General features: G+C 61.5%; 3 protein-coding genes across 3 annotated transcripts; all 3 read right to left on the bottom strand.

Annotated features, from left to right (window-relative positions):
- Positions 1–4,642: 4,642 nt before the first annotated feature.
- LRRC10B (leucine rich repeat containing 10B) lies at positions 4,643–5,530 on the bottom strand. Its single transcript, XM_054390420.1, has one exon. The coding sequence runs from the start codon at positions 5,528–5,530 to the stop codon at positions 4,643–4,645; it is 888 nt and encodes a 295-aa protein (XP_054246395.1).
- A 944-nt stretch (positions 5,531–6,474) lies between these two features.
- PPP1R32 (protein phosphatase 1 regulatory subunit 32) lies at positions 6,475–9,095 on the bottom strand. Its single transcript, XM_054390418.1, has 9 exons — positions 8,951–9,095; positions 8,753–8,861; positions 8,425–8,669; positions 7,382–7,482; positions 7,240–7,290; positions 7,054–7,140; positions 6,892–6,978; positions 6,724–6,796; positions 6,475–6,605 (listed from the first exon to the last, which is right to left on the bottom strand). Exons 1-9 carry the CDS (start codon positions 9,093–9,095, stop codon positions 6,475–6,477), a joined length of 1,029 nt encoding a protein of 342 aa, XP_054246393.1.
- A 395-nt stretch (positions 9,096–9,490) lies between these two features.
- SDHAF2 (succinate dehydrogenase complex assembly factor 2) lies at positions 9,491–12,870 on the bottom strand. The gene is made up of 4 exons (XM_054390677.1): positions 12,838–12,870; positions 11,571–11,794; positions 9,904–10,013; positions 9,491–9,769 (listed from the first exon to the last, which is right to left on the bottom strand). The coding sequence occupies exons 1-4, from the start codon at positions 12,850–12,852 to the stop codon at positions 9,639–9,641; spliced, it is 480 nt and encodes a 159-aa protein (XP_054246652.1). The 5' UTR covers positions 12,853–12,870; the 3' UTR covers positions 9,491–9,638.
- Positions 12,871–13,572: the final 702 nt, after the last annotated feature.

Below are 13,572 nucleotides of genomic sequence, written 5' to 3'. Positions count from 1 at the left end.
CATCCCCCCCCAGCACCGAGCATCCCCCCCAGCACCGAGCATCCACCACCACCACCAAGTATCCCCCCCCAGCACCAAGCATCCCCCCCAGCACTGAGCATCCCCCCCCCAGCACTGAGCATCCCCCCCCAGCACCGAGTGTCCCCCCCAGGCACTGAGCATCCTCCTCCAGCACTGAACATACCCCCCCGGCACCGAGCATCCCCCCCCCAGCACCCAGCATCCCCCTCCAGCACTGAACATCCCTCCCCAGCACCAAACACTACCTCCCCACTACCAAACTGTTCCCCCCTCAGTACCAAGCACCATCCCCCAGTACCAAACATCCCCTCCAGTACCAAGATTCCCCCCCCCAGTGCCAATCGTCCCCCCCCAGCACCAAGAATCCCCCCAGCACTGAGCAGCTCCCCCCCCCCCCCCAGCTGCATGCAGAAGAAGGGGGGACAAAGGGGGAGCAGCAGAAGGGAGACTTTGGGGTTTGGGGCCCCACATGGGGGACTTTTGGGTCTCTCAGCCCTAGGGACCAACCCTGCCAGCCCTGCCCTGAGGTGGGGGTCACAACTAGGGTGTCCCCACAAGCAGCAAAGGGGACAGCTGGGGGGGGGGGGGAGGGGGTGCCCATCACAGGGTGGAGTTGGACTGGGAGGGGCTGGGTGGGGCACTGGGATCTGGCTCTGGGAAGGAGGGGGCCAGACGTGAGGGACAAGGTCCTCGGTAGATGCTTGTGGAGGAGGCAGGGGACACGAGGTCGTCCCTGCAGAGGGCTCCGGTGCCTCTTCAATAATTCACCAGGCACTGGTCTTGAATAAATAAAGGAAATTCCAGCCGTGGCCACGGGAGGAGAAAGGTGTCCTCCTTCCCTGGGAGAACATCCCCCTGGAGCCACCATCCAGCTGCTGGGGTAAAGCATTGCCACCAGCCTCTAGGTGGCTGGTGGCAGCAAGGGACAAGGTTGTCCCCTCCTTTGACCAGCTCCTCTGTGGAGCAGGAGAGTAGGTTGCTGCTGCTTGTGGTGGTCAGTGGCTTGATGGCCAAGATGGAGATGGGTGGTGACCAGTGGTGGCCCTCAGGGGTCCATACTGGCACCAGTGCTGCCCAGAACCTTCGTCAAGGACACAGTGAGGTTGAGGGCACTCTCAGCAGCTTTGCAGAGGACACCAAGATGAGTGGTATGGCTGAGAAGACTGAGGGATGGGATCCATCTAGAGGGACCTGCACAGGATATAGAGGTGGGGCTCAGGAGAACCTCCTGAGGTTTTGTAAGGCACCATCTCCCTCTCTGGAGATGAGTTCCTGTGTGATCTGCTCTGGGTGATCCTGCCCTGGCAGGGGGCTTGGACTGGATGATCTCCTGAGGTCCCTTCCAACCCCTAACATTCTGTGATTCTGTGAAGGCAAAGTGCAAGGTCCTGCAGTTCATCTGGGACAATCCAGCCTGGGGGCTCATGAGATTGAGAGCAGCCCTGCAGAGAAGGACCTGGGGGTGCAGGTGGGTGAGAAGCTGGACAGGAGCCAGCAATGGGCACTTGCTGCCCAGAAGGCCAATGGCAGCCTGGGCTGCATCCAAAGCAGCATGGCCAGAGATGGAGAGAGGAGATCCTGCTCCTCTGCTCTGCTGTGTCCAGCTCTGGGGCCCCAGCACAAGGACATGGACCTGCTGGAGTGGGTCCAGAGCAGGCCATGAGGATGATCAGAGGGCTGGAGCAGCTCTCCTATGGGGACAGGCTGGGAGAGTTGGGGCTGTTCAGCCTGGAGAAGGCTCCAGGGAGACCTTTGGTCAGCATTTCAGTATCTGAAGAGGACCTACAGGAAGGCTGGGGAGAGGCTGTTCAGAAGGGCCTCTGGGGATAGGATGAGGAACAATGGCTTGAAACTAGAGTAGGGGAGATTTAGGTTGGACACCAGGAGGAAGTTCTTCACAGTGAGGGTGGTGAGGCATTGAAAGAGGTTGCCAGAGATGTGGTAGAGGCTTCATCCCTGGAGACATTCAAGGTCAAACTTGCTGGAGCCCTGATCAACCTGCTCTGGTTGGAGATGTCCCTGCTGAGAGCAGGGAGGTTGGACTGGATGACCTTGGAGAATCCCTTCCAACCCAAACCATTCTATGATTCTATGCCTGCACCAATCCAAGCTCTGCTTTGCACCCAGCTGAGCCAAACCTGGGAATTTTGGAAGCATGGACACCACAGATCCAGGCTGGGTTTCACTGATCCCTCTCCATCAATCAACACAACACAACACAACACAACACAACACAACACCCCCTGCACTCCTCCCCAAACCCTCACCCCCCATATTTGACCCCATTTTGGGTGCTCCTGTTGCACACCACAGCCTGGCTGATCCATCCCCATCCCTAATCCCATTTTTGCCTTCTTCCCTCTTCCTTGTGCTGGTGGCCAAGAGGAGCAGATGGGAATAGCAGCATGATCCCAGCTGCGGCGAGGCCACCAACCGTTGGGATGCAAGGGATGGGAGAGGAGGCAGGGATATATATAGAGAGACAGACGTATGGATGATGCCAACAGCCCCAAAAATACTTGTGCAGAGCAGGGAGAAAAAAAAAAACCCACACCAAAAAAAAAAAACCCAAAACCCCAAACCCAACCAGGGGGGTGGTTTTGTCTCCTGGCACCGGTGGCACCGTGCTGCTTGTCACCGCCGCTGTGCCAGCTTTGGAACCCCAACCCCCCAGCTCCTTCATCAAGCAGGGTGTGAAAGCAAAGATGAAATGGTTGGAGAAAGGTTGTGGGGAGGTAAGGACACCCTCCCCCCCCTCCTTATCCCTTTCCAATCCCTTCTGGAGTTCTGTGGGGACAGGCTGGTGGCACCCAGGGCAACCTGCGCTGACTGGCAGGGGTCTGCGTGGTGGCACCAGGTGGGTTGTGCCAAGGAGAAAAGGATGACTCACTTCAAGCTGGGTCCATGCCAGGGCCAGCACCTCAGGTTGATGGCATGACCCCTGTGCACCCCTGAAAGCTGGGAGCACCCCCAGATGCCACCAGTGTGGTTGGGGGTGCCCCATGCCACAGTGCTCTGCCTGCTACCCATCACAACAGCGAAGGGTGGCAGGAGGGCCTACAGCCTGTGCCCATCCCCATAGGCAGAACCAACCCTGAGAGGAAGAACAACCCAAGCTCCTGCCAAGCCCCTGCCAAGCCCCAAATCCATCATTTGGGCATGGGCATGGGGCTTCATTCCTGCTAGAAAGGCAGGAGCTCCTTTGTTGGTTGGCACCGACGGGCACCACACATCCAAGGGATGTCACAAATAGCTGTGGTTCCTGCTGCAGAGCAGGGAGAGAGGGACACAGATCCTAGCAGCAGCCACTTCACCAGTGTGGCAGAGGATGTGGCAGGAGGTCTGGCTGCCACCCAGCCCCCAAACCCAAACCCCTGGCAATTAGAAGCAGATGTATGGCCTGAAACCTCCAGTGGGCACCAGCCCACCACACTGGGATGGCTCAGAGACAGCAGGAGGAAAACAGAACTCCAACTGAAGAGCCCCAGCATGGTGGTGTTGGAAGGGAGCTCTGAAGCTCAGCCAGTCCAAGCCCCCTGCTCCAGCAGGGCACCCACAGCAGCTTGCCCAGCAGCACAATGCCCAGGGGGGGTTGGAAGCTCTCCACACAAGGACACTCCACAACCTCTCTGGCCAGCCTGCTCCAGGCCTCCAGCACCCTCACACCAAACAACTTTCTCCTCAGCTTCACCTGCAGCCTCCTGGCTTCCACTTTGTGCCCTCTGCCCCTTGGCCTGGCCCTGGGCACCACTCAGCAGAGTCTGGCCCCAGCCTCTTGCCCCCCACAGCTCCTTTAGCTCTTGCTCTTCCCTGCCATGGTTCCCCTGGGGATCTGAGCCCACCACGTTCCTCTCACTTTGGGTTTTTTGGGATTTGTGCTTCTTTTTTTTCTTTTTTATGGCATGAGTTGGGTACTCAGAGGGGAGAAGAGAAAGGATGAGGTGACAGCCCTGGCTTTGGTGGTGTTCTTTTCGGGGTAGCTGGGGCTGCTCTTCCCATACAGAGACAAAACCTTTTCCAGCTTGTGCCCAGCTGGAGTTTCCATCAGCTCCTTCCCAAACCTGATGGCTGGAGGGAGCCCAGTGTAGACTTTTCTCTCCACCAGCCCAGTCCCAGTGGGAAGGAGGTTGAGGTCTATGTCTTTGCTCTTGGCCCTTGCTGCTCTTCAAGTTGATGGGATCCATGTGGAGCAAATCCAAATGCTGCTGCTTTTCCTGCCTTGTCCACAGAGCCAGGAGAAAAGGAGACACTGGTGGTGGTGGGCCAGCTGCAGCACATGGGCAGAAGGTCCCTGTGCTTGAAGGCAGGGGACCCTTGCTGGGACCTGCCCAGCAGGTAAATGGGGGCTGTGGGGTCACCCGTGGTGGCAGAGGGCTGTCCCCCATCCAGGGCAACCCCATGGGATGTTCTAAGGTGACCTGGTAGATCCCAGCAGTGATCCAGCAGCCCTGCAGAGTCAGGAGGCAGCCCTTTGCTGGTCCAGCTAGGAGGTGCTGGTCTTCAGACTGGTCTTCTTCACGTGGAGCCTGTGAGCTTCCTCCTTCCCCAGTCCCAGCTGGGAGATGCTGGCCTCTGGGACTCTCCCAACCCCCCTGCGGGTGTCTGGTCACAGCCTGGCAGCTCACATTTCCTCAGGGGAGCCTGGCAGGGCCACAAAGTCACCCTCCTCATTCTCCAGCAGCGGGCAGTCATCCTCAGGAACCACCGGTGGGACCTCAGCGGTGCCTTCCTCCTCCTCCTCCTCCTTCTCCTCCTCCTCCTCCTCTTCTTGCTTCTGAAGGCTCTGCAGGCGTTGCTGCCTCTCCTCCATGAACTCCTGTGCCCCATCCCCCACCAGCCGGGTGGCATCTCCCACCCTGGGAGGCTGGTGGACGGGGTTGTGGTCGTAGGAGAGGAGGGAGAGGTTGGTGAGGTCGGAGAGGTCGGGGAAGGCGGCGATGCGGTTGCGGTCCAGGTCGAGGACACGGAGCTGGCCCATGAGCAGCAGGGCAGGGGGGAACTCGGTGAAACGGTTGCCGTAAAGCCAGAGCCCCCGGAGGCTGCCCAGGCTGGGCAGGCTGGAGGGCAGGCGTGCCAGGCGGTTGTCGCCCAGCTGCAGGCTGCGGAGCTCGGGCAGGCGCAGCAGGGCTCGGGGGAAGTGGGCGAAGAAGTTGCCCTCCAGCCACAGGCACCGCAGGCTCTGGAGCTGGGCGAAGGCAGCCGGCAGCCACTGCAAGCCGTTGCGCCCCAGGTAGAGGTGTGCCAGGCGAGGCAGCTGGCACAGGGCGTCGGGCACCTCCATCAGCTCGTTGCCATCCAGTGCCAGCGTGCGGAGGTGCCGCAGCGCCCCCAGCTCGGCTGGGATCTCCCGCAGCCCCGCGCCGCTCAGGTACAGCTTCTGGACCCCCCGCTGTGCCCACAGAGCCTCGGGCACCTTTCCCTTCCGCACCTCCAGCCGCTGCTCGGTGCCCTCGGGGCCTTCGGCCGACGCCAACCGCGTCCCGCGTCCCGAGGAGCCGCCGCTACCCATCCCCGGCGCTGGCACCGGGCGCTGGCAGAGGGCACCGGCGACGGGCACGGGGACCACGCTGCCGCTAGTGCCATGGCAACCGGCCGCGGCCAATGGGAGCGAAGGGGCAAGGACGGACGGAGGGGTGGGGCAGCTGATAGATGGGCACTCCCATCGGGAAGCCACGCCTTCCGGGCCACGCCCATGCCCTGCTTGTGCCACACCCTGCCCATCAGCGTCACGCGCCTGTGCCCCATCATTGTCCCACCTGTGCCATGCCTGTGCCCCGTCTGTGCCCTGCCTGTGCCACACCAGTCCCCTGCCTGTGCCCCATCATTGTCCCACCAGTGCCCTGCCTGTCCCCCGTCTGTGCCCTGCCCCACCATTGCTCTGCCCTCTGCCCCACCCATGCCTTCCTCATGCCCTGCCCAGCCCCTTCCCCATCCCCACCCCTCTCTGGGGCCAGGCTGGGCACGGATGGAGACCCCCAAATTGCAGCCGACCCCTCCCCATGCCATTGCTGCCCACCCTGCTGGGTCCAGGCTGGAGAGTGTCGCGGGGGAGGGGCTCTCCTTCCTCCTCCTTCCTCTTCCTCCTCCTCCTCCCCACCCCAGCCAGCCCTGCCTGGATTTTCCCTGCAAATCAGCTGTGTCATCCCACAGCCAGCTCTGGAAAGCTGGGCTCGTACAGCCCTCCAGCGGCTGCCAGCCAGGTGACACCCCCTTCCTCCTCCTCTGTGCCCCCCACCACATCCTCCTGCCAGCTTTTGGGGTGCAGGCAGCCCCCGAAAGAAGAGTGTGGGGCAGGCACAGCTCCCCATAGGTCGCTGGAGGTGACAGGGCTGACAATGACACTGTGCCCAAGAAGATTTTTTTTTGGGGGGGGGGTCATTTCTCCATCTGCTTCCAGGGACTGAGAGGGGGACACAGAATACTGGGGGCTGCTGCTGGGACCTGGGGAGGGTGTCATGCCAGGAGGTGGCCAACAGTGTCCCCAAGCCCAGTGGTGTGGTTGTTGGTGCTGAAGCCACTGGGACGTTGGGGCTGGATGCCTCCCATGGGTCTCGCTGTCCAGGATGAATCCTGACACCAGTGAGCTGGAAAAGCCAAGAGGAATGAGGTGGTGAGGCTGGAGACCCTCAAGAGGCTGGAGACCCTCAACCTACAGTAAGACCCTTCCCCCCCCACCTCAAATCAGGGTCACCCCAACCTCACCTGATGCTGTGGGGGACAAGGTTGGACCAAAGGTGATGTTCTGGCTGTAGTTGGTAGTGAACCCTGATGGCTCCTGGAGGATGGAGGCAGGTTGGGTGCATGGTCTGAAGGGGACAGGGACAACAGGGATGGGGACAGGGGTGGGCACAGGGCCATGCCACCACCCACCGTTCTGCCAACTCTTTGGCATCCCAGGAAGCTGCTGTGGGTCACTCCAGGTGCCTGCAGCCCTTGGTGGCCCAGCATGGGCAAGTCCTGCATGGAGACCATGGGTGTGAGGAGGAGGAGGAGGACACATGGGGACAGGTTGTGGGGTGGGGTCCTGCTCACCACTGTGCCCAGGGAGCTTGGCACCTCCCTGGTGAACCCGCTGCCTCTCTCAGAGCCCAGGGGCAGTGCTGCAAGAGTCTCTCTGCCCTGGCAGAGGATAGAGATGGGGTGGCTGGCACACAGGTGTCCCCTGTGCCACCCCCCACCCCTGCCTGCTCGGGGGGAGGGAAGAGGGGTCTCACTTACATGGCTGTGCACAGAGGGCACATAATCCATCCTGGTGACACTCAGGCCGAGCTGGGGGGAGAAAAGTGTCCCTTGGGGTGCAGGGAGCAGGGGGAGGCTCTAACAGCCAGGGGGTGGGGAGGCGGGGGGGAGGGTGGCTCACAGGCTGGCCTGGCAGGGCTGGCAGAATGTCCTTGGTCCTTGGGATGGCCCTGGTGAAGCCTGACTGCTCCTTGGCACCGATGGTCACCTTCTGAAGGATGTCTGTGGGGAACAGATGGGGCAGAGGGCATGGGGAGCCCCCAGGACCGTCCCCTGTCCCCAACCCAGCCCCACAGCCAACCATGGCATTACCTGGCCCAGCACTCCAGCAGCCCCAAAGGCTCCTGGTGTCAGAGTTGGCCCCAGGACCACCAGCACCCCGAACCCTGTTGGGGATGGAGCTGGCCCCAGGACCACCAAACCCTGCTGGAGATAGAGATGGCCCCAGGACCACCAGCACCCCCAAACATTGCTGGGGATGGAGCTGGCCCCAGGACCACCAGCACCCCCAAACATTGCTGGGGATGGAGCTGGCCCCAGGACCACCAAACCCTGCTGGAGATAGAGATGGCCCCAGGACCACCAGCACCCCAAACCCTGTTGGGGATGGAGCTGGCCCCAGGACCACCAAACCCTGCTGGAGATAGAGATGGCCCCAGGACCACCAGCACCCCCAAACATTGCTGGGGATGGAGCTGGCCCCAGGACCACCAGCATCCCTAAACCATGCTGGGGATGGAGCTGGCCCCAGGACCACCACCACCCCCAAACATTGCTGGGGATGGAGCTGGCCCCAGGACCACCACCACCCCCAAACCATGCTGGGGATGGAGCTGGCCCCTGAACCAGCAGCACCCCCAAACCATGCTGGGGATGGAGCTGGCCCCAGGACCACCAAACCCAGCTGGGGATGGAGCTGGCCCCAGGACCACCACCACCCCCAAACATTGCTGGGGATGGAGCTGGCCCCATGACCACCAAACCCTGATGGAGATAGAGGTGGCCCCAGGACCACCAGCACCCCCAAACCATGCTGGGGATGGAGCTGGCCCCAGAACCAGCAGCACCCCCAAACCATGCTGGGGATGGAGCTGGCCCCAGGACCACCAAACCCAGCTGGGGATGGAGCTGGCCCCAGGACCACCAGCACCCCCAAACCCATACCTGGGCGGGCAGGACCAGTGTGGTGTTTCTCAGTGCCACGTTCCCTGGATGTTTTGGGGGGGCCCTGGAGGACCCCAGCGTGCTGAGGACTCAGCCCCTCTGTACAGAGGCAGGCAGGGGGACACTCCTGGAGGTAGCCACTCCCTGGCTGGTGCACATGTCTGGGCAGGAAGCTTCGGCCATCGGGGAGCCAGAGGGGCTTGAAATGCTTGGTGGTGGTGGAGGTGGCAATGTCCTGGCAGTGGCTGGGGCAGAAGGACCAGGTGGCTGCCACAGAGGTGACCCCAAAACCTTGTCCCCTGTCCCCACAGGCAGCAGGAGCACCTACCCCTCTGATGTGCTGGGTGGGCAGAGCAGGTAGGAGAGGGCTGAGTAGTTGTTGGGCACAAACCCCGCACCAGCGTGGTGGCCGAGGCGGGGACGGAAGCGTGGCTGGCCTGGGGACAGCAAGAAGGGGGCTCAGCCCTGGGGAATGAGCCCCCACTCCCCCCAGCTTTCAGGGGGGTTTTGGGACACCCCCCCCTACCATGGGCCACTGTGTAGCTGGTGGTGTAGAAGTTCATGAGCTCGCTGCTTCCTCCTGTCTCCAACCTGGGTGAGGGGAAGCCAGTGGCCAGCCCCGGGGGCAGGGAGCGCAGCTTCCCACGGGGACAGGCAAAAGGACAGGCCATGGCTGGGCTGTCCCAGAGCAGCTCTCTGCCTGCCCAGGGGTGGTGGTAGCTCTGGAATGTCCCCACAGAGGCAGAGGTTGGGATGGTGACACCGTCTCCTGGTAACAGGCTGAGTGACACAGGGGGACATAGCCACACAGGGACTGTCACTGCTGCCTGGGGACTGCTGGGAGCAGGAGGTCTCACTACACCCTCCTGCAGCACCATCAAGCTCCCCTGGGTGCACCAAAAAAAAAAGGGTTTCAAGGACACAGGGAAGAGTTGGTGACAGTGACAAGCTGGCATGTGCCAGGGTGAGTTGGAAGGCCACAGGACCTGCTCCCGAGGCCACCAAGAAGAGCAGAGCCCTGAGCCCACAAGCAGCAGGAACAGCAGGGCTAGCAGCTATGGCTTTATTCAGCACATCCTGAGAGTCCAAAAGCTGCTGCTGGAGGAAGAGGAGGAGGAGGAGGAGAGGAGCAGCAGCAGCAGCAGCATTCCCACAGGGCTCTGTGTTTCTCTCCTCTGCTCCAGGGGATGGGGAGGGTGAAGGAGGCTCTTCTGTCAGCGGGGTGGCTCAAAGAGGTACTCCAGGTCTGGCTGCCTCAGCCTCTGCTCCCTCTTCTTGTTCTTGGCAAAGTCCCTCAGCATGGCCATCACATCGTTCTCAAACTCAGCTGGGGTGGGCTTGGCTTCTGGGGTACAACCAGCAAAAAAACCAGCTCAGAACCAGCTCTGTCCCGTCCCAGAGCACCCAGCAGCACCCTCACCGACCCAAAGCCAGCTCCCACAGCCCCAGAGAGGGTCCCAGGGGGCAGCTGTACCCTACCTGTGGCCCAGTAGTAGATGTCCCAGTCGTTGCTGGGCTCGTTGATGAGGCGGTCGTAGAGGTTCAGCTGCTGCTCGCTCATCTTGCTCAGGTTCTCCTTTGCAAAGAGGCTGGAGAGAGGATGAGTGTGACTGGAGGAAGAGCTGGGCTGCTATTAGGCTTCTAATCATGGCTGGTATCCAGCTTGCTGCACAGTGCCAGAAGACAGAGAGGAGCTGTGTCCAAAGCGCTCCTGTCTCCTGCCTCCAGCCCCAGCCCTGTGCATGCATCCCAACGACTACATCCCTCCTTCCCACAGCATCCCAGCATGGTGGGACTGGAAGGGAGCTCTGGAGCTCAGCCAGTCCAAGCCCCCTGCTCCAGCAGGGCACCCACAGCAGCTTGCCCAGCAGCACAATGCCCAGGGGGGGTTGGAAGCTCTCCACACAAGGACACTCCACAACCTCTCTGGCCAGCCTGCTCCAGGCCTCCAGCACCCTCACACCAAACAACTTTCTCCTCAGCTTCACCTGCAGCCTCCTGGCTTCCACTTTGTGCCCTCTGCCCCTTGGCCTGGCCCTGGGCACCACTCAGCAGAGTCTGGCCCCAGCCTCTTGCCCCCCACAGCTCCTTTAGCTCTTGCTGAGCATTGCTCAGCTCCCCTCTGGGGCTGCTCTTCTGCAGGCTCACCAGCCCCAGGGCTCTCAGCCTTTGCTGCTCACAGAGCTGCTCCAGGCCCCTCAGCATCTTCAGAGGACTCTCTCTGTTGGTTCCCAGTCTCTCTTGAACTGGGGAGCCCAGAACTGGACACAAAGAATTTCAGCTCAGCCATTAGGTAGGAGCTTCCTCCAGACCCCTCACACTCCTCCAGCTGCCTGTGGCTCTGCCCCATCCTGTCCCACAGCAGTTCTGACCTCTGCACTCACACCAGCAGAGCTCTTGTGGTGACTTACCCAAGAGCTCAGCTTTCTGTCCTCTACACACCACCACATCTCCTTAGGTTTCAGATTAGGGCTGTGCACCACGCCCCCAAACTCTTCCCTGCAGTGCCTGGGGCTCTTCCCTCTTCACTGAAGACCTTTAGGAAGCTGAACTACACAGGAGCCACACTCCCCACCCCAGTCCTTCTCCCTTAGCTCTCCAGGGCTGGCGTCACCTCTCTTGTAAAGCCACCTCTGCCCACCTCTGTCTGCAGGGGACAAATTGTTGGGGTGCTGGAGGTGGGGTAGTAGCAGAGGGTGGCTGACAATCACAGAATGGTTGAGGTTGGAGAAGACCTTTGAGATAAAGGAGTCCAACCATTCTCTAACTCTACCCGAGGCTGGTGCTGAATCATGGCCCTCAGCACCACATCTCTGCCTCTTTTAAATACCTCCAGGGATGGGGATTCACATCCCTGGGCAAGGTCCAGTGTTTGAGAACCCTTTCAGTCAAGAATTTTCATGTCCAACCTAAACCTCCCCAGGGACTTCATGAGGCCATATCCTCTTGTCCTGCCCTTGTTGCTTGGGAGCAGAGCTTGATCCCCACATGGCTCCAATCTCCTTGCAGGGAGTTGCAGAGAGCCAGAAGGTCTCCCCTCAGCCTCCTTTTCTCCAGGCTGAACACCCCCAGCTCCCTCAGCTGCTCCTCCCCAGAGCTGTGCCGCAGGAGCCGGGAGGGAGGCTGGAGGTGCAGCAGCAGCTCACCTGAGCAGGATGCAGTTCTCCAGCATGCCCCTTTTGCGGCTCTCATACAGCAGCCTGGCTCTCTTGGTCTCCAGAGGCTCGTTGGGACGCTCCTGCCAGGGGGGCAGAGGGATCTCCAGCACGTCCTTGCCCGAGTCCTTCGGGGAGTCCCCGCGGTAGCCACGCCGCTGCCTCACTGGCCCCAGAATGTGCCAGTACAGAGCCCGCCCGGGCAGGGAGCAGAGCTGGGAGAGGGACATGGGACAGCACAGGGGACATCAGGCCTGGCTGCCCCACAGCTGCAGGGATGGGGAGACCCCCAGCACACACATCCTGCCCCCCTCCCCCCAGACCCTGGTGGTCACGCTCCTCCATTCCACACCACCCCTATTACCCACACCCAGACCCTGCTGCCTCCCATCTGTAACACCCCCAGATCCTTCTGTCCCCCAAACACCTATCTATAGCCCCCACACACCCTGCTGCCCCCCCAACCCATCTACAGCCCTTCCAGACCTTCTGCCCCTCAAACCCATCTATAGCCCATCCAGATCCTTCTGCCCCCCAAACCCCATCTATAGCCCTTCCAGACCCTTCTGCCCCCCAAACCCCATCTATAGCCCTTCCAGACCCTTCTGCCCCTCAAACCCATCTATAGTCCTTCCAGACCCTTCTGCCCCTCAGACCCCATCCATAGCCCTTCCAGACCCTTCTGCCCCTCAGACCCCATCCATAGCCCTTCCAGACCTTTCTGCCCTCCAAACCCCATCTGTAGCCCTTCCAGATCCTTCTGCCCCCAAACCCCATCTATAACCCTTCCAGATCCTTCTGCCCCCCAAACTCCCATCTAAAATCCCCCAAACCCTTCCACCCTCCAAACCCTCATCTAAAATCCCCCAGACCCTGCTGCCCCCCAACGCCCCACTTAAAACCCCCTAGAGCTTGCTGACCTCAAACCCCTATCTATAATCCCTCAGGCCCTTCTACCCCCCAAAACCCCCATCTAAAATCCCCCAGATCCTTCTTCCCCCCAACTATAATCTCTCAGACCCTTCTACCCCCCAAAACCCCCATCTAAAATCCCTCAGATCCTTCTTCCCCCCAACTACAATCTCTCAGACCCTTCTACCCCCGCCAAGCCCCCATCTAAAATCCCTCAGACCCTGCCGTTCCCAGAGCTTCCCTCAATCTCCCACTGCTCCCTGACTCTTCTCCACAGCCTCCCCTCGCCCCCAGCCCCACCTCTCCCCAGTAACCCCCGCCCTGTCCTCTCCCCCAGTCCTCCCACCCTGGCCGCCGCCATAGCCCCTCCTGGCCGCGGCTCTAGCGTCCGGTGGGGCCGCTCTGTGCTACACGTCTCACCCAACTCGCTGGTTCGGCGGGGCGGGCCGGAAGTAGGCGTGACGTAGAGCGGAAGGGGCGGGACGTGGCGCGGCGGCGCTGGCGGTGGCGGTGAGCGCGGTTGGCGCGCGCTCGGGGCCTGCTGGCGGTAAACGGGCGGGGCCGAGCCGGGGCCGGGCCGGGGGCCGGGGCGAGGTTGACCGAGAGCCGCAACCTTCTCCCTTCCTTTCCGTCTTTCCCTCCTCCTTGCTCCCCGAAATGGAAGCGGGACCGTGGAGGGGATTTGGCCCAGGGGGCGGCGGCGCTGCTGCCCCGGGGCGGGGAGGCCCAACTCGAACTGGGAAGTCCCCGCTCCGGGGGGAGGGGGGGGGGGGTTCACCAGGGAAGGGTCGAGGTGTAAGGGAATGAGCCCTTGTGTTTGATTTAGGGGGAGCTGGGGGGGGTTGTAGCCCACCACCACCACCACCACTACTACTACTTTGCAAGTGTTCTGAGGGGCAGGCTGTGGTTGCCCCCCTTGCCGGGCGTTGTTGCCCCCCGGGGATGGAGAGCGGGCCCATGTTGCCCCCAAGGGTGGCCCTCAGAGAAGGGGAAGAAGGGCTCCCCGTGGGCTTGTCCCGTTGTGGGCTGTGTCGAAGGGATTGGGGTTCCCCCCAGGTGTTACGAGCAGCAAGTTGTGGTT

This window comes from Indicator indicator, chromosome 21 (assembly GCF_027791375.1).
Source record: "Indicator indicator isolate 239-I01 chromosome 21, UM_Iind_1.1, whole genome shotgun sequence".
In the NCBI taxonomy this organism is placed as follows: domain Eukaryota; kingdom Metazoa; phylum Chordata; class Aves; order Piciformes; family Indicatoridae; genus Indicator; species Indicator indicator.
This window is presented reverse-complemented; position numbering and strand designations above follow the sequence as displayed.

Excerpts from the sequence above, each read along its gene's own strand:
- PPP1R32 (XM_054390418.1), bottom strand. The coding sequence starts at position 9,095 with ATGGCCTGTCCTTTTGCCTGTCCCCGTGGGAAGCTGCGCTCCCTGCCC. Across the intron at positions 7,291-7,381 it reads CAGCCCTGCCAGGCCAGCCT|CTCGGCCTGAGTGTCACCAG; the intron begins GTGAGCCACCCT and ends TTCTCCCCCCAG. Across the intron at positions 6,797-6,891 it reads GCCAAAGAGTTGGCAGAACG|GAGCCATCAGGGTTCACTAC; the intron begins GTGGGTGGTGGC and ends TCCATCCTCCAG.
- SDHAF2 (XM_054390677.1), bottom strand. Across the intron at positions 10,014-11,570 it reads GAGAACTGCATCCTGCTCAG|CCTCTTTGCAAAGGAGAACC; the intron begins GTGAGCTGCTGC and ends TCCTCTCTCCAG. Across the intron at positions 9,770-9,903 it reads CATCTACTACTGGGCCACAG|AAGCCAAGCCCACCCCAGCT; the intron begins GTAGGGTACAGC and ends GTTGTACCCCAG.
- LRRC10B (XM_054390420.1), bottom strand. The coding sequence starts at position 5,530 with ATGGGTAGCGGCGGCTCCTCGGGACGCGGGACGCGGTTGGCGTCGGCC.